The sequence below is a fragment of the Tyto alba genome, unplaced genomic scaffold (assembly GCF_018691265.1).
Source record: "Tyto alba isolate M040663 unplaced genomic scaffold, T.alba_DEE_v4.0 Super-Scaffold_1, whole genome shotgun sequence".
NCBI lineage: Eukaryota > Metazoa > Chordata > Aves > Strigiformes > Tytonidae > Tyto > Tyto alba.
In genome coordinates, this window is record NW_024881261.1 from 38,051,165 (window position 1) to 38,070,658 (window position 19,494).

At 52.7% G+C, this 19,494-nt stretch overlaps 3 protein-coding genes across 6 annotated transcripts; all 3 read left to right on the top strand.

Annotated features, from left to right (window-relative positions):
• The first annotated feature begins 59 nt into the window (after positions 1 to 59).
• Positions 60 to 12,176, top strand: PPA1 (inorganic pyrophosphatase 1). Its single transcript, XM_042787608.1, has 11 exons — positions 60 to 175; positions 382 to 446; positions 3,285 to 3,338; positions 3,935 to 4,054; positions 5,902 to 5,988; positions 6,288 to 6,414; positions 6,934 to 7,061; positions 9,157 to 9,242; positions 9,478 to 9,547; positions 10,726 to 10,765; positions 11,842 to 12,176. The coding sequence occupies exons 1-11, from the start codon at positions 112 to 114 to the stop codon at positions 11,871 to 11,873; spliced, it is 873 nt and encodes a 290-aa protein (XP_042643542.1). The 5' UTR covers positions 60 to 111; the 3' UTR covers positions 11,874 to 12,176.
• On the top strand, positions 12,034 to 16,683 carry SAR1A (secretion associated Ras related GTPase 1A). 4 transcript variants are annotated; one of them, XM_032992357.2, is made up of 7 exons: positions 12,034 to 12,134; positions 12,655 to 12,729; positions 13,419 to 13,538; positions 14,084 to 14,149; positions 14,782 to 14,885; positions 15,314 to 15,445; positions 15,570 to 16,683. In XM_032992357.2, exons 2-7 carry the CDS (start codon positions 12,672 to 12,674, stop codon positions 15,684 to 15,686), a joined length of 597 nt encoding a protein of 198 aa, XP_032848248.2. In that variant the 5' UTR covers positions 12,034 to 12,134; positions 12,655 to 12,671; the 3' UTR covers positions 15,687 to 16,683. The 4 variants fall into 4 exon arrangements, with proteins under 4 accessions (XP_032848248.2, XP_042643559.1, XP_042643554.1 ...); XM_042787625.1 differs by lacking the exon at positions 12,034 to 12,134 and adding an exon at positions 12,430 to 12,447; XM_042787620.1 differs by lacking the exon at positions 12,034 to 12,134 and adding an exon at positions 12,436 to 12,453.
• Positions 16,684 to 17,111: 428 nt separating this feature from the next.
• TYSND1 (trypsin like peroxisomal matrix peptidase 1) lies at positions 17,112 to 19,241 on the top strand. The gene is made up of 4 exons (XM_042790982.1): positions 17,112 to 18,157; positions 18,258 to 18,391; positions 18,502 to 18,687; positions 18,771 to 19,241. The coding sequence occupies exons 1-4, from the start codon at positions 17,166 to 17,168 to the stop codon at positions 18,980 to 18,982; spliced, it is 1,524 nt and encodes a 507-aa protein (XP_042646916.1). The 5' UTR covers positions 17,112 to 17,165; the 3' UTR covers positions 18,983 to 19,241.
• Positions 19,242 to 19,494: the final 253 nt, after the last annotated feature.

A 19,494-nucleotide genomic window follows, 5' to 3' on the forward strand; every position in this document is an offset into this window, starting at 1 on the left:
TGCGCAGTGCGGCGCAGGGAGGAAAGGGGGGGGCCGGGGAGGGGGGGGGGGGAGGCGTGTGTCGCGCCGCGCCTGCGCAGTGCGGCGGGCGGCGGGCTGAGCGCGGCGGCGATGGCCGGCTACAGCGTGGAGGAGCGAGCCGCCCCTCACAGCCTGGAGTACCGGCTCTTCTTCAGTGAGTGCGCGCCTCCTTCCTTCTCCTTTTTATTCCCCCTTCATCCTCCTGGTTTTCGGGGGTTCAGCTCCGAAGGAGGCGCGGGGGCAGCGCCCCCCCCTCAGCCCCCCACCCCCCCCCCCCCCACCCGCGGCCTGAAGGTGTGAGTCCCCTCACCTGAGGGGTTCCCCTCAGGCAGGGCCTGACTCGCCCTCCTTGCCTTGCAGAGGACGCCGCCGGGCGTTACATCTCCCCTTTTCACGATATCCCCATCTACGCAGACGCTGGCAAGGTAAGAGGGGCCGGCTGCCTTGTGTTGAGGGGGGGGGGGGGGGCACACAGGCATCTCCAAGGCAGGTAGCCGGGGGGGGGACTTGTTGGCTGGGAGACGGTGACAAGAGCAACCCCTGGAGCTCTGGGGGGTGAGCGTTTTGTCAGCCCTCCTCGGGGAGTGCATTCCCGAAACTCCCAAGAGAGGGGCTCCTTATGCCGCTTTTCAGCGGGAGCATCCTGACGGGAGCTTTGGCAAAAAGCGGGTGCGCTTTTCTCGAGACCTCCGAGCGACGTATGCGGAGAGGGTGGGTGATCTCATTCTCATGTTCACCTCTGAGGTATGGGTGGTTGTCTTGAACTTGGCCATGCGGCGCCACGGAGACGTTTTGGGTTAAAAGAAGCAGTTTTTACGTTTCGCTAAATGTCTACACTCACTCCCATTAGGGTACACGCTTAGGCTGCGTGATATTTCAGGCTTGGGTTTTAACTGCAGTAAGGCCATGTTATGCCTGCTGTATAATCAGAAGGTGAGGATGTTAAATTCTTGCTGTAGCAGCTCCTGGGGACCTCTTGCCTCCCAAAAAGTGCGGGTGGGGAACCTGCCGCATGTGGTGATGCAGGGCTTTTCCATCCTTCCGGCAGCCAGCAGTTAGGCAAATGAGGCTGCTCTGAAACGCCCCAGCTCTAGGAAATGAGAACGGCAGCGCTTCAGTTTGCACTGAATGCTTTTTCAGTGGTAACTCGGGCTCTCTGACTGCGTTCCTTGCCTCTGAGGCTCCTCTCTTCTTTTAACACGTACTAAAAAGCTGTGCAGCTTGAGAAACACAGTGGATGAACTGTTCTAATGCTCATGATAGAGAGGTGAAAGTGGGAGTTAGAGAGTGGTTATGGGAAAGGAAAAGAGTACGCGGAATTGAGAGATGAAGCTCTAAGAAGTAAGTAGCTGATTGAACTCTGAGGTGCAGGCGTTGTCAGAATACTCTCTGGGAAGTCTAAGGTGGCTTTTGCCTGCTCAGAAGGGGAAAAAATGGATTGTAATTGTCGCGGACGTTGGCGAAACAGTTTCTGTGGCCAGCTGGGAAAGCAGTTTTCAAAGGCAGGTGTCTGAAAGGTAGCTCGGGCAAGGAAAATCCAGATAATACTATGCTTTGCTCATAAAGCAGGGGAGTGTATAGGGGTGAGGAGGGTTTCTGCGGACTGGTAATGATTAACAAGGGAAACTGGACTACTGGTGTGCCTTCAGGCGCTGAGTGCCGCTTGCCAGCGTCTCTCTGTGCCAAGTCATTAAAAGAAGCAAGTGCCGCTGAAGGTTGCAGTCCCTGAAGTTACACAATGGTGCTGATCACATTAGACCTCCTTCTGTTGCTGGAGTGCCTCTCTGCAGAGATTTTTACTCGTTAGCAGGTTCATTACCAGCTACAATAGGGAGCCCAGCTTGGTGCAAAAGGTGGTCTTACTCTGTCTGGGCTCCTTGATCTTTATCCTTAGACCTCTAAGACACTGAGAGGATTGCAGGGTGTTTTTTTCAGTCTAGGTCTGGGATGTGCTGACCTTATGTGTACCTGCGTGTCTTGGCATTGCGAAGGAATGACCTTGGGCTACTCGTTGGGTGTCTTAGACCAAGGCAGATCTGTGAGTTGGACTGTGAGGAAACTGCGAACCTAACAAAGATGCACCCCCAAGTCATCTTTCCTTGCCTGCAAAGCTGTAAGCGCCCTGCCTAACCAGTTTTGATTACCTCTCTCCTTTCCCCAAGTTACTTATAAATAAAAATGGTATATACCTATTTACATACAAATTGCAAAAGAGCCATGAGCCCCTGCAATTAAGGGGACCTCATAAACTTCTGTTAGGGAAGGGTGTGGGCAAAGTCAATGATGTAACAGCACTCATTGCACAATTGCAATCTAATTATGGCGCAATACAGGTGCAATGGATTTTGCAAGGCTAATACTGCTTAATGTGGGGATTAGAAACCTTGTCGATGCTAGGTAGCAAGGTTTGACTTTTTATTAAAAGCCATAATCTCTTCAAACAGCAAATGTTAAGGTTTAGGCATGAAAAGCTTGTTTTCTTGAAGAAGAGACTGACATTGAACTCTCAAGAGTCCTCTCAGCCCAGCTGGAGTCAACAGGAGATGTTTTCAAACGTCACCTGTAAACCAGACACTGCAAGATGTGGTTCTACATTTCTCCCCCACATCTTTATCCTTGTACCATGCCGCTAACAAGGTCTGCTTTTATAGGAAGGTCAGCGTGGAGAGTGGGAGCTCAGGCATCTTTCCCTACTTCAAGACAGACATTTGAGTGTGATGTTCTTTGTCGTTCAGGATAGTACATACTTAATCCTGTAAGCCTTGTCTCTTCTAAATTGCCAGGGTGGCTCTTGCTGTAACATTAAGTGCTTCCTATTTAATAAATATGCCTAAAACCTCATTTTGTTATGCCCCGGATAAATTGTATGCAGCTGTCTTTGGTTCATTTAAACCTACTGTTCTGTAACCTAGGAACGTGATGGAGGTGTTCGTAGGTGGCAACTGGTGGAGCACGCCTGGATAACCTGAATCTGGCTTTTGCTGGTGTCTTTCATGGGATTCAACTTTGTGCAATGACGTGTGACTGACTGGACTGTGAGATTTTCTCTCAACTGTAGCAAAACTGGCACTGGGGAAAAAACAAACAAACAAACAAACAAAAAAAAAAACCCAAAAACCAAACAAACAAAAAAAAAAAAAAAGAAAAAAAAGTTACAGCTTCCTTGTGAACTGGCTGGCTTTTGTGCTTACTTATACTTGTTCCTTCGTTTAAAGTGTGGTCTTGAGATTCCTTCCCATTCACTGATATTTTGTTTTCTTCAGAATGTGTTCAACATGGTTGTGGAAGTACCTCGATGGACAAACGCTAAAATGGAGGTAACTATTACAGTTCCTAGCTTAAGTGCTTGAGCTGACTAGTCTGTTAATCTTTGGCTTTGCTGATCCTCTCCCCCTCACCTCCACATCCTGAAGCAAGAGTTGTCTAACTTCGGTGGCTCCATAAATGGCAAGTAAATAATTCAGCCCCAATAAAAAAGGCCTTTCAAAACCTGCCATGCTGCGGGCATCACGTCAAGGAAGCTCTCTAGATGTAGTTCTTACTTCTCATGTACATACTCTCTTAATGCTAGAAGTCTAGCATGGAGGCTGAGACTTGCAGAAGCTGCAATAACTTAGTATTCTTCTGTGGCTTCTGGTTAAAGCAGCATCTCATGGCGCTCAACCCCGTGTGCTTCTGACGTTTGTAAGTCTGCTGAAAACTATATCCCAGGAGGTGGCAATGCAGCGGGAAGTGGAGTTGTCCAGTGTCTGCTGTTGGCCTCGGGTTCAGCTCTGGGTCTCTTGGCTTGTCAGTTAGCAGTCAGCTTCATTTATTAAAAAAAAAAGAAAAAAGAAAAAAGAAAAAAGAAAAATCAATCGCTTGTTTTTTCTTAGAGAGCAAAGTAGAAAGATTTATGTAATTTTTCTTTCAGATTGCAACAAAGGATCCCTTAAACCCAATTAAGCAAGATGTGAAGAAGGGAAAACTGCGCTTTGTAGCTAATGTGTTTCCTCACAAGGGTTATATCTGGAATTACGGTGCTATCCCACAGGTACTGTAACTTGTTTTGGTGGCTCATCCTTGCTGGTGGGGAGGAGGGAGGATGCCTATGTGTGTCTCTGCCTACCACCAAATTAATGAGCAAGGTCAGCTGAAAGGCTGATCTGGAACACAGCATTTGCAGCTGCATGTGTAATCTTGCTAATAAAGAGAACCTGTCAAGAAAGCAGGGATACTTGTAAGTAGAAATTTCAAGAAGTAGGCTTGTAGCTAATGCTGTAAACAAACTACTGGAAAATTTGAGGATGAACAACTGCTGTTAGTGAGGTATCTGCTCTGTCCCTCCTTGGCCACTTGGCAGTTCAGTTGGACAGCAGCTGGCCTGTAGACTGAATCTTTACAGGAGATTCTTGTTGCAGTGAATTAGTTGATCGTTTTAGGCTTTGGCTGTGGACAATGAAAATCTGAATAGATCTAAAGACTTTGTCTTTTGTGTTTCTGCCCCCATTTTAGACCCTCTTCAGGGTCTAAAACACAGAGCTAGACTAATGTATTGACCTGTTGGATGGCAGCTGATGCGCTGATCTCGGGGTTGGATCTGAGAAAGGTACTCGGTGGTCCAGAGCCTGCATGAGGCAGAGACATCCACAGCTGCACAGACAGGCTTTCTCTGAAACAAGGGGGGACAAGCAGAAGGTGACACCTGGACACACGCTCTTAACTGGCTGGTGGCTGCTAGATATGAAGAGGAGCTTTGAGCAAGGCTGTTTGCCTCTGTTCTCCGAGGTTTGAGTTTTCTTTAGAAGAAGAAATGGTCAGTGACAGGTCACAGGGAAACACGCTGAATTTTGTAATTCTAGTCTTGATAGTAGTGCACGACGAGTGTTTTCTCCAAGTGGCTTCAGACAGTGTTTCGAAGTTGAATTGTTTTCTACTGGGATGGATTCTGGAGGCAGTTTCTTTGTACAGGATTATGGCTTTTTGAAGCCTTCACTCGGTCATGTGTTAGTGGATCAAAGATGTTTATGTGTCAAGGGCAAGGGATCGAACTTAACCCTTCCTGGCAGAGAAGCGTGATAGCCACTGTGAAGAGTCCTTCAGCACCACCCAGGTTGCAGTACATCTTCCTGAAAGCTCTGGATGCATCATGAGGTCTTGACTGTACTGGTTGTGTCCTGGCACGCAGAGATTTGGGAAGAGCATTCCTTCTTTTTACATCTCAATAACCTTAGAGGTAGGCGCTCCTTATGGTGCAAGTGGGCATGGTGTCCTTTCGCTCCTGATCAGAAGCGTGTTTTAAGCAGCTGTTATTTTTGGAGACTTCTAGGGTCCTGTCTTCTGACTTAAAACTCACTGCTGTAGAGGAGATGCACTGGGACACTGGGTAGCAGAGGGTAGGGGACTCTGCATTCTTGTCATTGCTCTAGTGGAACAATGTGTCTTTAATTGTTTAGTTAAAAGGAAACAATACACCCTGTCTGTCTCCCATCTCTATTGGACTGCTATCTCGAGTTCAGGAAACTTCTGTTAAGAAATGAATAGGGAGAGGAAAAGGCAGGCAGCCAAATCAATGATAGCTCTTTATAGATGTGAACTTCGCCTTTATGCAGCTATAGAGCGGAGGAGGAAGTCTGGAAAGTTGTTGAAAAAAGGTTTGTCGGTGGGAGGAAGCAGTTTACCCTTGGCACGATAAGACATTTTAACTTGGATTCAAACTGCGTTTGTAGGCACAAGTGAAACAGTAGCCCAGCCACTAGACCTGAAAGCAAGTGTGAAGTGGGCCATCATCTGTGTATTGGAGGCAACTGCATGCCTGAAATAAACCTGCTTTTTGTTTCCTCTTGAAATATGAGTGTTCTTATTCCTGTGTGTGTTGTTTTGGGTTTTTTTTTTTTGCAGACTTGGGAAGACCCAGGTCACAAAGATGAGAACACGGGCTGCTGTGGAGATAACGATCCAATTGATGTGTGCGAAATTGGAAGTAAGGTAATGTACTCTAACAGATAACTGTCTTTTGAAAGATGTAATTAGTCAGTTATCCAGAGGCGTTACTCAGTTCCTACCTCCTCTGCCTTAAGAGTACGATGTTTCCTTCTGCTGCCTCTGGAGGTGGTTGATGAGATCGTACAGCGCGAGCCTTGTGAGCCAAGGCCTGTGAAGCGATGAGGAGCGATAGCTGGTTTTGTGGTACCCGACTGCTCGCTGAACTCTCACAGCTCGCACAGTCTCCTGTGGTGCATTCCTTGGGTGCATCAGTACGGACAACAAGGTCTTTGTCCTTGCAGGTCTGCTCCCGAGGAGAAGTCATCAAAGTGAAGGTGCTGGGCACACTGGCACTGATTGATGAGGGAGAGACAGACTGGAAGATAATTGCTATCAACGTTGAAGACCCTGAAGCAGGCAACTATAATGGTAGGTAACAGGAGGGAGGAGCAAGCCTAGTACTTCCCTTTCTCTGTTGAGAGCCTGCAGGAAACTTTCAAGTCAGGACATGGGCTTGCACCTTCTGTGCCACGGTATTAATCAGATGTGATACTAGAACAGCAGAACAGGATGTTACCAGTCTTGCAGCAAAACATTTTACTGCCATTTATCCCAAAATGTCAGTCCTCTGCACAGCCTGGCATCTCAAAGAAGAGGGTGGCTGTACAGCCTGTCCTCCAAGTGGAAGGAAGGAGATTGTCCAGTAAGTCTTCAATCAAAGCTGTTTAAATGGGTCCATGCTCCTGGGGGCAGTCAGGATATATTGTGAAGTTGAAACACTAACTTTCCTGTGCAGATACCCACTTTGTGTCTTAGCAACATTTCAGACAGGTTACAGTAAAGACTACTTGAGGAGGGGCTGAAAGAGGGACACCTCAGAAGAGCAGGGTAGTAGCTAAGAAACTTCTGTTGCTAGATCCAGCTGACAAACCTTTTCTCCCTGGCTAGATATCAGTGATGTCAGAAGGATGAAACCTGGATACTTAGAAGCTACAGTGGACTGGTTCAGAAGATACAAAGTACCTGATGGAAAGCCAGAAAATCAGTTTGCTTTTAATGGTGAATTTAAAGACAAGGTAGGATAGCCTTTCTTCATTAGAGAGATAAAGAAGCATCATCCCGCTCTAGTCGGTTCTTGTTGAGGCCACACCTGGAGTACTGTGTTCAGTTTTGGTCCCCGCTATACAAAAAAACACGTAGACAGGCTGGAGAGGTCCCAGAGGAGGGCCACAGAGATGATCAAGGCACTGGGAAGCTGCCATACGAGGAAAAGGCGAGAATTGGGTTTGTTCAGCCTTGAGAAGAAAAAGCTTAGGGGAGACCTTATGTTCCAATATTTAAAGGTTGGCTCCAAAGAAGATGGAGGCTCCCTTTTTACAAGGAGTCATGTGGAAAAGACGAAGGGTAATGGGTACAGGCTACTGCTAGGGAGATTACGGTTGTTCTCATTGTGAAAAATTTTAATTTTGTGTCCAATCAGCCCCGGATATAATCTCCCCAAGGAAGTGGTGGGTTCCCCAACACTGGATGCTTTTAAGATTCAGCTGGACATGGCGCTGGGCTGTCTTGTTTAGATTCTGCTTTTGCCAAGAACGGTTGGACTAGATGATCCTTGAGGTGCCTTCCAACCTGGTATTTTATGATTACTGTGAGCATGCAAAGGCACACTGTCCAAAAACTGAGCTCAAGGTGCATGGGGACACGAATAAGTAGTCACTGAGCGAATGGATTTCTGCGTGGCTGCTGATAGCTGACTTCATTCTTCCTGCTGTTTTTCCAGCCTGTCATTCATCTTGTTTCCAGCCCAGTGCTTGCAGGAATACTAGGAGAAAAAGCATAGGTTTATCACGCTGCTGTGGTTGGGTATTATCAGTCTTTCTTCTAGATGACATTCCTGTGGGATCGTGTCGGGGCTGGGAGCCTCTGTGTCAGAACCAGGATGGAAACCACCAGGTTTATGCACTCCTGCTCTGGAGCAGAAGGTGCTTGACATCACCCTTTGCCTGCCTTGCTCCCTGACTTTGTTCAGCTGCAGCCTGGTGGAAATTGAAGTTAACTCAGGGGTTAAAAATGCTTCTTCCTTCAGGCATAAAGTGTTCCCTCACACCCTTTGAGTAAGGCTCTGCCTTGGCAGCATTATTTTTCAGCCTCTTCTCCGGGTTGGGTCAGTTAACTTGCCTGCTCCTGAATGGGTGAAATCCTGCTTCTGCACCCTCCCTCCTGCCAGTCCTGGGGTACTGTGAGTGGGTCAGTGAGGTGACTCAACTCGCAGAGCTCCAGAGTTGGTGTGGAGAAGGGGAGGGCCTGCAGAGCCTGCTGTGGGAGGGAAAGGGTAAGGGGAGCCAAAATGGAAGTCACGGGGGAGTGGACTTATCCCCTGCAGCTGTAGCACAGTGGTAGGTTGGGTGGGCTGGGACATCTCGCTGCCCCTCAGGATGGGTGAAACTGGAATCAAGGCCAAGGCGGAAAACAGGGACAAAGAACCTCGCGCGTGTTCCTGCCGTGTTTTATTTGGCTCCGTGTTGTATCAAACCAGGATATTTATTGCTGGTGTTCATGCTAACAAAGAATTGTGTGTGCTTCCTTCTTCAGCTGACAGGTTAATGCTTGAGTATATACTACCACTACTACTTCTTTTTTTTTTTTTTTTGGTAAGGGAAAAAAAAAACAGGCTTGGAAGCAGATTAATTTGTAAATAGTTGCAAAGCTAGCTTAGGTGTGTGTCTCTTCCTGTTGATCTGTGCCACAGTGGAAGGATTTGCCTGGAGTGGCAGAAAGCTCGCAGACAGGTTGGGATCAGCTAGCTGCTGGAGACAAAGCGAGGGCAGCAGGCTGGAGGCGCTTTTGTATTCCAGCGCTGCCTCGAGACTAGAATATCTGCATTCGGTTTCTTTTGGCCTCAAGCTCACTAGGTGACCTTGGCGCATCCTCCCATCTTGAAAGGAAAACAATTCGTATTGTAAAATCCCCGTTGTTTCAGCTGTTGTGCGCTGGGAGGTTGCTGTTGTTCCTGAGCGGGACAGTGATGGAAGAGGCCTCTGAGTCCAGTCTCAGAAACTATCTGCAATCAGCCTATAAAGCCTGGCCTCTTGTTCCAGGTAACTGATAGTCTGGAGAGGGTGGTCTAGTGCTTACGTGTAACACGATGTTTGTTCTCATCTTCAACTTTAGGATTTTGCTCTGGATGTCATCAAATGTACTCATGAACACTGGAAAGCTTTAATAGCAAAGAAAACTGACGGAGGGGAGATCAGCTGGTAGGTTTGTGGTCCTGTGCATGTTACTTTCCCCTAAACAAATAACCCTGAAATTTCCTTTCTTGAGTGGTGCCATGCTTCTTGTGAGCTGCTGGCTGTCTCTGCAGGCCCTCCCCTTCAACTTTGCAACTACAACAATGATTCTTAATATTCCATTATTGTATTCCCCCACACACTCTTGCGGGGGGGGGGGGACTTGGCTTTCACGTTCTCACAAGCAACCTGTCTCTTCTAGCACAAACCTGACAGTGTCCGACAGCCCTTTCTGCTGTAGTCAAGACTGTGCAAAAGCTACTGTGGATGCAGTAAGTACAAATTTGAGTGAACTAACCCCAGCATTAGTATTAGGCAAAACGATACGATTCATGTGGTACCACAAATTGTCCTCTCTGAGTAGCACATTGTATGCTCAGGATTCTTTGGACAACTGAACACAGCGCCTGTTTCTGGTTAAATAGGATGGATGTGGAGCAAGCCAGACGTTCCTCCAGAGGCTTCTCCTTGCCCTTAATCATCTGGGAGATGACATCCAAAACAGAGTTTGCGTGAAGGGCTAAACTTCTGAACCGTAACTTGGCTGTCAGCTGTTCAGAGAGAGTTTAAATATTTGGCCTTCCAAGAGCTTCACAGTCCGGGTCACCCACCCTTTGAGAAAAGAAAGTCTAATTTCTGAGAGCCTTGCAGGCAGGGACCGTGCATCCTTTGCAATGAAAGGCTTGAAGTTCCCACTGTAGTACTCCCATCTGGTTTTGGGGCTTAACTGCATCTCTCTAGGCTTGTGAAGTACTGCTGTTGGCAACTTGAAAGGGGGTTAGAGCAGCGGGACAGAAAAGTCAAAATGCAAATGTTGCCTCAGCGTATGGAAATGTGAGCGGAAACCAGAGTCTCTCTGTAGCCTTGGAGAGACTTTTAAAACCATTGGTCTCGGTTTTAAAAGTGCTCGTTTCCTCTGGTGGTATCCGAATTACTTTTTAGGTTTTTTGGAAGCGCAACCCTGGCGGAGGATGTGACAGCAGCCAGGGACCCTTGTCTGTCTGTGGTTGTTAAATACCAGGCGAAAGCTCTTCAGAGAAGTCTTCTGAGAATCCTTTTATGTTCATTCCACCATCACATTGTAGGTTTTTTTAAAAAAAAAAAAAAAAAAAAAGGCAGGCTGCCTGCGGCTGTATAGCTGCTGGAGCGGTAACTGCTGCTGGTGAGAAGCAGGTGGCACTGCAGCCTGTGCTTAGAGCAGAGCACATCCAGCACGTAGGACATCCACGGCACGAGGAGGCTGTGGGGAGGACAGGACTCGTGCTGCACCTGAGCTTGTTACTCCCTCACAGCTGACCAGCACCGCCTGCCACAGACCAGTTTACCCTGCTTAGATCTTAAACTGTGCTCAGGAAAGTCTTGTGCGGCGTTAAAGACTGTCTAGTGAGCTTCAGGTGTAAGGTCAACCTCCGCCGACAGCTGCTCTCTGCTAACATGCTTCTCGTTGCAGGCACCACCGTGTAAAGCTGCCAACCCGATCCCCCCCGAAGGTGAGTCTCAACACCCACGTTTACGTCCCAATACTGAGTGGAGGCTTCCTCAAAGGAATTATCAACAAGAAAATGAGGGTCTTAACCGATGGCTAGGCGTGGCTCTAGCTCTAGGAGAAACCAAGGACTTAACTTGCGTCAGTTTAATTCCCGAGCAATGTCTGTTGTTGCCTTACTTCCTTGTTTGGGTAAGTGAGGTGGGTAATGAGCAGTAAGTAGGGACCTGCAGTGCCGTGGCTTGCTCCAGAAGAGATTAGATTTGCAGCAGGTCCTGAAAGAAGAGCGCTGCAGAGGACTGAAGTGATGGCAGGGGAGCGGTTTCATTAGTTCCCGCGAAACGGGTTTCATCAGGACCCTCCGTGCAGGCGAGCCGAGGAAGGGCAGTGCTTCCTACCCGCACAGAGCAGAGGCAGAAATCAGTTGTGCATTTGGTGCTTCAGTTGCAGCTGAACCCACTGATCAAGTGGCCACTGCGAGCTGGTAAGGAGCCTCTTTCTGCCTGGGGAGGGTGGCCCTGTGAGACAACAGTGGCTGAAGGAGGAGCCCTCACTCCGCTGTCGTCTTTCCCTTCCGTGCGAGGTGGCGGTGGGCGCCTTGCACGTGAAATCTGAGCGTTGTTGCCGCAGCAGGGACGGGACCCGAGGGTGAGCTAATGGTGTTGAGAGCCCACAGGCAGAAAGAGGAGCTAGGCTGTTGTTTCCGAGCTCTGCCTGCGTAATAAATCTGTGAAGGAACTGATGTCTCTTCCGTGCAGACACGGGAGCTGGAGGTAAAGCGCCTTTACCTCCGAGTCAGCTGAGCCAGAGGGAAGCCGAGCAAGCTCTGGCTTGCTGTCCTTGCCCAAACTGAGTCATGCTCCTAATGGCAGCCTGAGCGGGGGTGACTTCTTCAGGAAAACACGCAAACAGGGCTCTGCAAGAACCTGTTTGCTGTGTGGTGGTGGTGTTGACGGGAGCCGGAGGAAGCCCCTGTGCTGGGGGTGATGCCTGCAGTGCCCTGTGACTACTTAGTAAGCGGGTGGCTAACAAAGGAGTAACACCCCCCCCCCCCTTTTTTTTTTTTCCTGCTCCACACAGTTGACAAGTGGTTCTACTACCAGAAAAACTAAGGCCTGAGGCTGGGGGGGCAAGACAGCTGTGTCACCGAGGAGTCGCCACACACAGGAATAGAGCAGAAAAATAGCTTCAGTGTCAACAAGACGACCTTGCCTGTAACTTTGTCGATTAGAATTAACACACCTAGCAGCGACGCGTCTGCTGCATCGAGGTCTTGTGGAGACTGGAAGATGTAATTTATACAATCCAGACATCCTGCTTGTGCATGGTCATAGCGTGTACTTTGTAAATCGCGACGGAAGATCACCCACCTGGTACGTGTATGGATGCTAGAAATAAAAACTACTGACACGGAACGCTGCCGGCCTCCTCCTCCTTCCCCTCCCTGTGACGAAGCCCAGGGGTCCGTGCAGGGTTGTTTTGGGGGGAGGATTTCTCGGGGAACGCGGCGGCGTGTCCCTTCGCTCGGGGACGGTGGGTTGTGGCGGCGGGGGGGCCGGTCTCGAACCCGCGTCCTACGGGGCGGCACTGCCCCCCGAACCCCGCGTCGGCCGCGCGCCGGCGTGGCGTCAGGCGCGCGGCTGACGTGGAGGAGCCAGCGCGGCGCAGCCGCCGGGCCGGAAGGCGGTGGGGGTGTGACGTATTTCCGGCGGGGAGCTGGCGGCTGCCGAGGAGGGAGGGGGGCAGGCGGCGGCCCGGGGGCAGCCGGGGGTGAGCGGGGCGGGGGTGTGGGGCGGCCGGGTCCCGAGGTGGGGTGGGGGGACACGGGAGGAAGTGGGGGGCAGGCGAGCCCCGGCGCTTCTAACCTCGCGTTTCGGGTTTGGCCCCCCGCAGGTGGTCAGTCTTCAGCCATGTCTTTCATCTTCGAGTGGCTCTACAACGGCTTCAGCAGCGTGCTGCAGTTTCTAGGTAATGCCGCCTCACGGCCGGCTCCGCGGGTGGGTGGGTGGGTGTGGGTGTGGGTGTGTGTGGAGCAAAGCTCCCCCCTGCCAGAGCCGGGAATCCCGGTGGAGATCCGTGCTGCGGGACGGGGTGCTCTCCCTTCGGGAGGAGAAAAAGCCCTGTTGGAAACCAAAGAGAACTTCCCTGGGGCTGGTGCATACCTGAAAGTTAGTGGGGGGGAGGGAAATCAGGTTTATATAAAGAAAATGATGTGTTGTTTCACACTTTGCGCTTTTTCTTCAACAGCTTGCTGCTGTCTTTTATCAGTTTATTCAATTTTTGCACTGAAATACCCCTTTGGGGCGACAGATTGATCCTTAACCCGTTTGCGCAAAAGTAAACCTTGGCTGCACGCTCTTCTGCCAGGATGCATCCGAGGAAAAAAAAATTACTCATAGAAATCCGAGCTTAGAAAATGTCCGTAGTCATAGACGTGACCTTGCGTCGCCATGGTAAAAGCTGGTTCAAGCTGTACTTTTTATTTTTCCCCCCCTGCTCTGTGTCTGTGCTGGAATTGCTGTACGTGCCCGGGCGGCAGCACGGCTCTGGGCAAGGGGTTCGTACAGAAACAACCACAGTCGCTGCCGTTCTGCTCCCGTGCCGAGAGAAGCCTGCTGGAGTTTTTCCTCCTTGTTTATTTTTATTTTTCTTCCCAGGTTTGTACAAAAAGTCTGGAAAACTTGTGTTCCTGGGCTTGGATAACGCAGGCAAAACCACTCTGCTGCACATGCTCAAAGATGACAGGCTGGGTCAGCATGTCCCGACGCTCCATCCCAGTAAGTCTGCCAGCGACCGAGCCCCGCCTGCCTCGTGCTGTCGGGGTTTGTTTTTTTTTTTTTTTTCACCCCTCTTTGGTTTTGGGAGCCGCAGTCTCATAAAAGATGCTCCAGCGCCAGCTCTGCCTTGGGGAGACGGATTTATGAGTCCTAAAGCTGCGCCTTGGTTGCCCGAGATGAAGTAGATTTGTGTTTTTCTCTCAACTATAAAATGAGGAGTGTTGAGAACTGGTGTGGTTCGACAAACGTGACGTGCCTCTCTTGGAAGGGGGAGTGGGTTTCTAATGAAAAGTGTAATAAAGTATAATACTTGCAGATTCATAAGCATGTGCTTAATTGGGGGGGTAGGAGAAATTATTTTCTCCCGCTTGCGATTTTGTGAAGCGGCTCCATTTCGGTAGCTGAATTCTACAGGCAGTTCAGGGAATTCCTGAATTCTACAGGATTTCTTCCAGTGAGAAGTGTGTGTGCTGTTAACGTGAGTCCCTGAGAAATTCTGGCTGGGAAAATTTCCCTGAAACTCAGCCTGTGTTTTTACTTTTCAGCATCAGAGGAGCTGACGATTGCCGGAATGACTTTTACGACTTTTGATCTGGGTGGACACGAGCAAGGTAAAAGTGAAGCTGCGGCGCTGGGGGGCACCGAATGAGGTCAGCCTTCTGATTTCTGCCGTCCTCTCCAGCCACCTTAAGAAAAATCTGCCAAAAAGCGATACTGAAAAGCGAGAGCAATTAGCAGTACTTAATTATTTGTGGCCTGAAATTACTTCTGGAGCTATTTGTGGAAATAACCTCCTGGCTCTAGCATCCCAGTGGTTCAATATTTGTGCTTAATTGTGGCAGTTTGGAAAAAAATGCTGCCAGTTCGCGCTCTGCTGCCTGAAATATTTTTAGCTGCGGACGACTTGAATGTTGTAGGCTTATTCTTCAGAATAATTGCTGAATTTGTTGGTTTTAGATTTTCTAGGAGTTCTAAGCAAAGTTTTTCAGCCTTTGTTTTCTAATACACAAAAATATTGGAAGACAGACGCCCTGGATAAAAAGGCAGCCTCGGTTGCCAGGGCTTGCTTATGCAAGGCTCTCCGAACTGCCTGGCTGGCGGCCTCGGCGAGTCCCTTCACCAGAGGGTCTTCTGTCGCCCTGAGGAAATTGTGACCGAGAGGGTGGCTCCTTTTTGGGTGTAGTTTTCCCGCTGCTGCGGGTACCCGTTTCACGGGGCGGTGTTTGCCGCTTCTGCCTTCCAGCTCGCCGCGTCTGGAAGAACTACCTGCCGGCCATCAACGGGATCGTCTTCCTGGTGGACTGCGCCGACCACTCGCGTCTTATGGAATCCAAAGTTGAGCTTAACGTAAGCTGCTTTTTCTCCTTCCCCAGCACCTCCGCGTAGCTAAACTTATCGATGGCAGTCTTTTGGGGGGGGCTGGGACTTGTGGACAGTGCGTTTTGAGAGTCTCGTGCTTTGGATCTGCACTGCCGGTGCACCTTGGACACCGGCGATGCGGTGTCCAGAGCGTGTGCTTGTCAGAATTCGGACGTTGCTTTGTGCAGGGGTTTATAAGTATAGTCGTCCCAGAGCTGAAGAAGTTTTGAACCGGCCCGTGCGTTTAGATAGGAGCCTCTTCTGAGAAACCTTTCTGGAGAGACTCCTCTTCCACAGAAATACCGCAGAACCGACAAAATAGCCCTCGATCACGCAGCTCGCGCAAAATCTTTTTCCTCGAATGGTGAACGTTCGTTCTGCCTCCGCTTAACTCTCTCCTTCCGTCTTGCACGCAGGCGCTAATGACAGATGAAACAATATCCAACGTGCCAATCCTCATCTTGGGTAACAAAATCGACAGACCGGAGGCCATCAGCGAGGAGAAACTGCGGGAGATCTTTGGGCTCTACGGACAGACCACGGGAAAGGTAAGGGGAGGCATCCGAACCTCGGAGGGTCCCGTGAGCGAGGCTGGGGAGGGAGGGGGGGGTTTGGCGCCTTGGTTGAGGGCGGCGGGGCTGCGGTGGTCACTTCCCTTTTGGGTTTCCCCAGGGGAACGTGCCGCTGAAGGACCTGAACGCGCGGCCCATGGAGGTGTTCATGTGCAGCGTGCTGAAGAGGCAAGGCTACGGCGAAGGCTTCCGCTGGCTATCGCAGTACATTGACTGACGCTCGGGCGGACCGAAAAAGAGTTTTACTCCCCCTGGACTTGATCCTCTTCACCGCTCCCTACGGACTTTGCCACCAGAACACGGAAGGCTTTCCCCGCCGCGTTCCGGCGCTGACCAAGAGACTCCCGGATTTCGGCTGCCCTATCGCACAGTGGTGACACACGACTCTCTTCGGCGGCACCGCCTCCGCGCGCGGGTGCAAGGCGTCCCTCTCAGCTCGGTTACGGCGGGGCTGGTGGGGCCTGGGGAAGTAAAACGCTGCACGCTGCACTCTTTTGAACAGCTGAAAAAGAGAGCAGGTCTCACCACTGTGGCTAATTGACTTAACAAAAAAAAAAAAAAAAAAAAGAAAAAAAAAAAAAAAGGAAAAAGCAATTATATTTTTTAAAGAAAGTGTTAATGTAAACAGTGTCCCTTCTAACTTTTTAGTTTAACGTTCATCTTGTTTAGTCCGGAGTCTGGTTAGGGTTTTTTAAAAATATATTTAACGGTATTTAGATATTTCACAAATTACTGAACCAAGGTATCACGATATTAGAAGTCCTCAATAAACATAGCATTTGGGCTTAACTGAGCTGTAGGGTGGCTGTGCTGTGTCACGGAGAGGGTGCCCTGGGGACCGAGGTGTGCAATCTGACCTGCTTTTGGCTTACGGGGATTTGTTTGGGGTTTTTTTGGTTTGTTGTTTTGGGGGGCGGTTTGTTTGTTTTGGTTTTTTTTTTTTCCCTTTATTTGGAGGTGAGCCCGCCGGGTTTCGGGTTCCCCTGCAGCTGTCCGGGCCTCGAATCCTCTTGGTTTGGGTGGTCGTAGCATGGAAGTGTTTGATGTTTGCGTGCCATGAGGTTATTAATGTAGACTTGAACCCTATTCTTTTATATGCGATGGATTTTTTTTTTTTTTTTTTTTTTTAATTTTCTTTTTTCTTTTCTGTTGTCTGAAGTTTCATTTCTGTCTGGCGCTCCTTTTCGGTTCAATAAAGACGTGACTTTACCCTCTGCCGGGGTGGCCGTCCTCCCTCCGCCCTGGCGCTGCCCTTGGGCCGTCCGTGGGGTGTGTGTGTGTGGGGGGGAGGTAAAACCGAAACACGAGCGGGAACGACACGCAAAGCCTTCTCCCGTGGGCCGCCCGCTCCCCACGCTAGTACCGGCATGGGGGCACACCCGCGCCCCCAGGGCGGAGCGGAACCCTCTTCTCCCGTCCTCAGGCGTAAAAAAAAAAAAAAAAAAAAAAAAAAAAAAAAAAAAAAAAAAAAAAAAAAAAGGGTGTTTTTTTGGAGCGCGAAACCCCTCCGCGACGCCCACGGGTGGGAGCGGGGTCCCGCCGGCCGCGCTGAGGGGAGAGGGGCGGGGCGGGGCGGCACCGCCACGTCGCGCGCCCCGCCGCCAATGGGGAGAGCGCACGCCCCCGCCGCAGCCAATGGGAGGGGCGGGGCGGGGCTTGCGGCGCCCCGGCGGGACGGGCCGCCCTCCCCGCCGCCATGGCGGCGGAGCGGGTTTGCTGCGCCGTCAGCGTCTCCGGCCCCGGCGGCGGTCCCCTCAGCTGCAGCGGCGTGGTGCTGAGCCGCGGCCCCGGGCTGGTGCTGTGCCGAGGCGCCGTCTTCTCCCCGTTCCTACGGGGCGGCCCCGCCGCTTGGGCGCAACCCGACGCCTTGCCCCCGGACGCCCTCCTGCCCGGCCTGCGCCTCCTCGTCCTGCAGCCCCCGCCGGGCCCTCGCCCCTTCGACGTCCCGGCGGGCGGCTTGAGGCGACACGAAGCCCGGCTCCTGGCGCTGGTGCCCTGCGGTGCCTTCCAGCAGGCGCTGGTGCGAGTCTTCGGCCGAACGGAGCGGTGGCGGTTCGGCGGCGAGGAGGCGGGTGACGACCCGCGGGCCTTGACCTGGTTCGCCTGGCTGCGGGTGCCAGGGCTCGGCACCCCTGAGGGCGGCTGGACAGGCCGGGCGAGCGCCAGCCGCCTGCGGAAAGGCGAGGGGCTGCTGGCCTGCGGGTCGCCTTTCGGCGCCCTGTGCCCCGACCTCTTCCTCAACACCCTGAGCAAAGGGGTGGTGAGCAACGTGGCCGGCGAGGAGAACGCCCTGCTGCTCACCGACGCGCGATGCCTGCCCGGCACCGAGGGCGGCGGCGCCTTCCTGCCCTCGCCGGCCGGGCCGCTCTTGGTGGCCGTCATCGCCGCCTCCTTCTGCTGGAAGGGCGCCGAGTGGGTCGGGCTCACCTTGCTCTGCTCCCTCGACGCCATCCTGAGCAGCAGCGCCGACGTGCTGGGTGAAGCCGGGCTGGCACTGCCACCGGTGCCGCGGCGGGAGCCAGCGGCATCGGGGATCAAGCAGGACCCCCCGGGCGGGGCGGCGCTGGTGGAGTGCGGGGCGGCGTGGGGGTCGGGGGTGCTGCTGGCCCCCCGCCTGCTCCTCACCTGCCGGCACGTGGTGGAAGCTGGCGTCCCGCTTCACGTAACGCTGCCGCCCGGCCCCAGCCGGTGAGTGTGTGGCCGCGCCGTGCACCCTTCCCTTCCCGTGCCGGGGGGTGTTCGTGTCCCCCACCCACCCAGCGTGACATTTCGTGTGCCTTGTCCTTAGGGCTGCCGCCGTCCTCACTGGGCGCGTGGTGTTTGCCACCGAGGCGTCGTCCCCCTTCGACGTGGCGGCGGTGGAGCTGGAGGAGAGCGTGCCGGGCTTCGTCTCCCCACGCCTGGCGGACACCTTCCTCCCAGGTAAGCGACTGGGGGGGGGGGGTTGGAGGGTGTGGGGGGGTATGGTTGGGGGAAGGTAGGGAGGGGAGAGTCACCCACCTCACCCCTCCCGCCCCCCCCCCCCGCCGCAGGCGAGGAGGTGAGCGTGGTGGGCTTCGGGGCGCTGGGGCGGGCGTGCGGCCCCTCGGTGACGGCGGGGGTCCTCTCGGCCGTGGTGGCGGTGGCCGGGCGCCCCATCATGCTGCAGACCACCTGCGCCGTCCACGGGGGCTCCAGCGGCGGCCCCCTCCTCTCCTCCCGCGACGGACGCCTCCTGGGTAAGCCGTGAGTCTCCCGCAAGGTTGGGGAGGGTCCCGTGGGTGGACTCGAGTTTCACGGACCTCGCTCCTCTCCCCACCAGGGATCGTGGCCAGCAACACCCGGGACACGGGCGCGGGGGCCACCTACCCCCACCTCAACTTCTGCGTCCCCGTCACCGTCCTGCAGCCCCCCGTCGCCCGCTACCGCCGCACGGGTGACCCCGCCGCCTTCGCCGTGCTCAACCAGGCGGGCGAGGGGGTGCGGGCAGCCTGGAGGCTCCAGCGCCAGCAGGGCCCCCCCAGCAAGCTCTGACCCCGCGCCGGGGGGGGTGGGGGGGTGTGATAAGGGCTGGGGACAGCGCAGCCACAGCCCCTTTTTGGCCCCCGGCGCTTTCAGGGCCGGGCGACTGGACCTGGCCGTGGCGAGGAGGGGCGGGGGGGGGGGTGTGTGTGCCGTGTGGTGCTTTTCCCAACCTGCTGGTACCCCCCAAATTGATTTGTTTTTTTTTTTTTTTTTTTGGTTTTTTTTTTTTGTTTGTTTTCTCCCTGGAGCCATAAACGCTGTGAGTTGAGGCCGTGGTGTCCTGTGGTGGTGGGGGCGGGGGGTGTGCCTCATCCCCACCTGCATGGGTGGCAAGGCCAGTCTGTGTCATCCCCTTCCCCCCACCCCAGGTAGGAGGGGAGTGTCTGAAAGCTGGTAACTCCCCCCCCCCCCCACACCCGGGAGGCACCTACACACTGATTTTGGGGGGGGGGTGGGCGTAGGGTTGGAGGTGTTCAGGGACCAGGGTCCTTATGAAGGGCTGGGGGAGGAGGGAATGCTCT

What these genes read in the sequence shown, in the direction of transcription:
- PPA1 (XM_042787608.1), top strand. Translation starts at nt 112, where the DNA reads ATGGCCGGCTACAGCGTGGAGGAGCGAGCCGCCCCTCACAGCCTGGAG. An exon ending in TCTACGCAGACGCTGGCAAG is followed by an intron (nt 447 to 3,284) that starts GTAAGAGGGGCC and finishes TGTTTTCTTCAG; the next exon opens with AATGTGTTCAACATGGTTGT. An exon ending in GGACAAACGCTAAAATGGAG is followed by an intron (nt 3,339 to 3,934) that starts GTAACTATTACA and finishes TTTTTCTTTCAG; the next exon opens with ATTGCAACAAAGGATCCCTT.
- SAR1A (XM_032992357.2), top strand. Translation starts at nt 12,672, where the DNA reads ATGTCTTTCATCTTCGAGTGGCTCTACAACGGCTTCAGCAGCGTGCTG. An exon ending in CAGCGTGCTGCAGTTTCTAG is followed by an intron (nt 12,730 to 13,418) that starts GTAATGCCGCCT and finishes TTTTCTTCCCAG; the next exon opens with GTTTGTACAAAAAGTCTGGA. An exon ending in TGTCCCGACGCTCCATCCCA is followed by an intron (nt 13,539 to 14,083) that starts GTAAGTCTGCCA and finishes TTTACTTTTCAG; the next exon opens with CATCAGAGGAGCTGACGATT.
- TYSND1 (XM_042790982.1), top strand. Translation starts at nt 17,166, where the DNA reads ATGGCGGCGGAGCGGGTTTGCTGCGCCGTCAGCGTCTCCGGCCCCGGC. An exon ending in CTGCCGCCCGGCCCCAGCCG is followed by an intron (nt 18,158 to 18,257) that starts GTGAGTGTGTGG and finishes CCTTGTCCTTAG; the next exon opens with GGCTGCCGCCGTCCTCACTG. An exon ending in CCGCGACGGACGCCTCCTGG is followed by an intron (nt 18,688 to 18,770) that starts GTAAGCCGTGAG and finishes TCTCCCCACCAG; the next exon opens with GGATCGTGGCCAGCAACACC.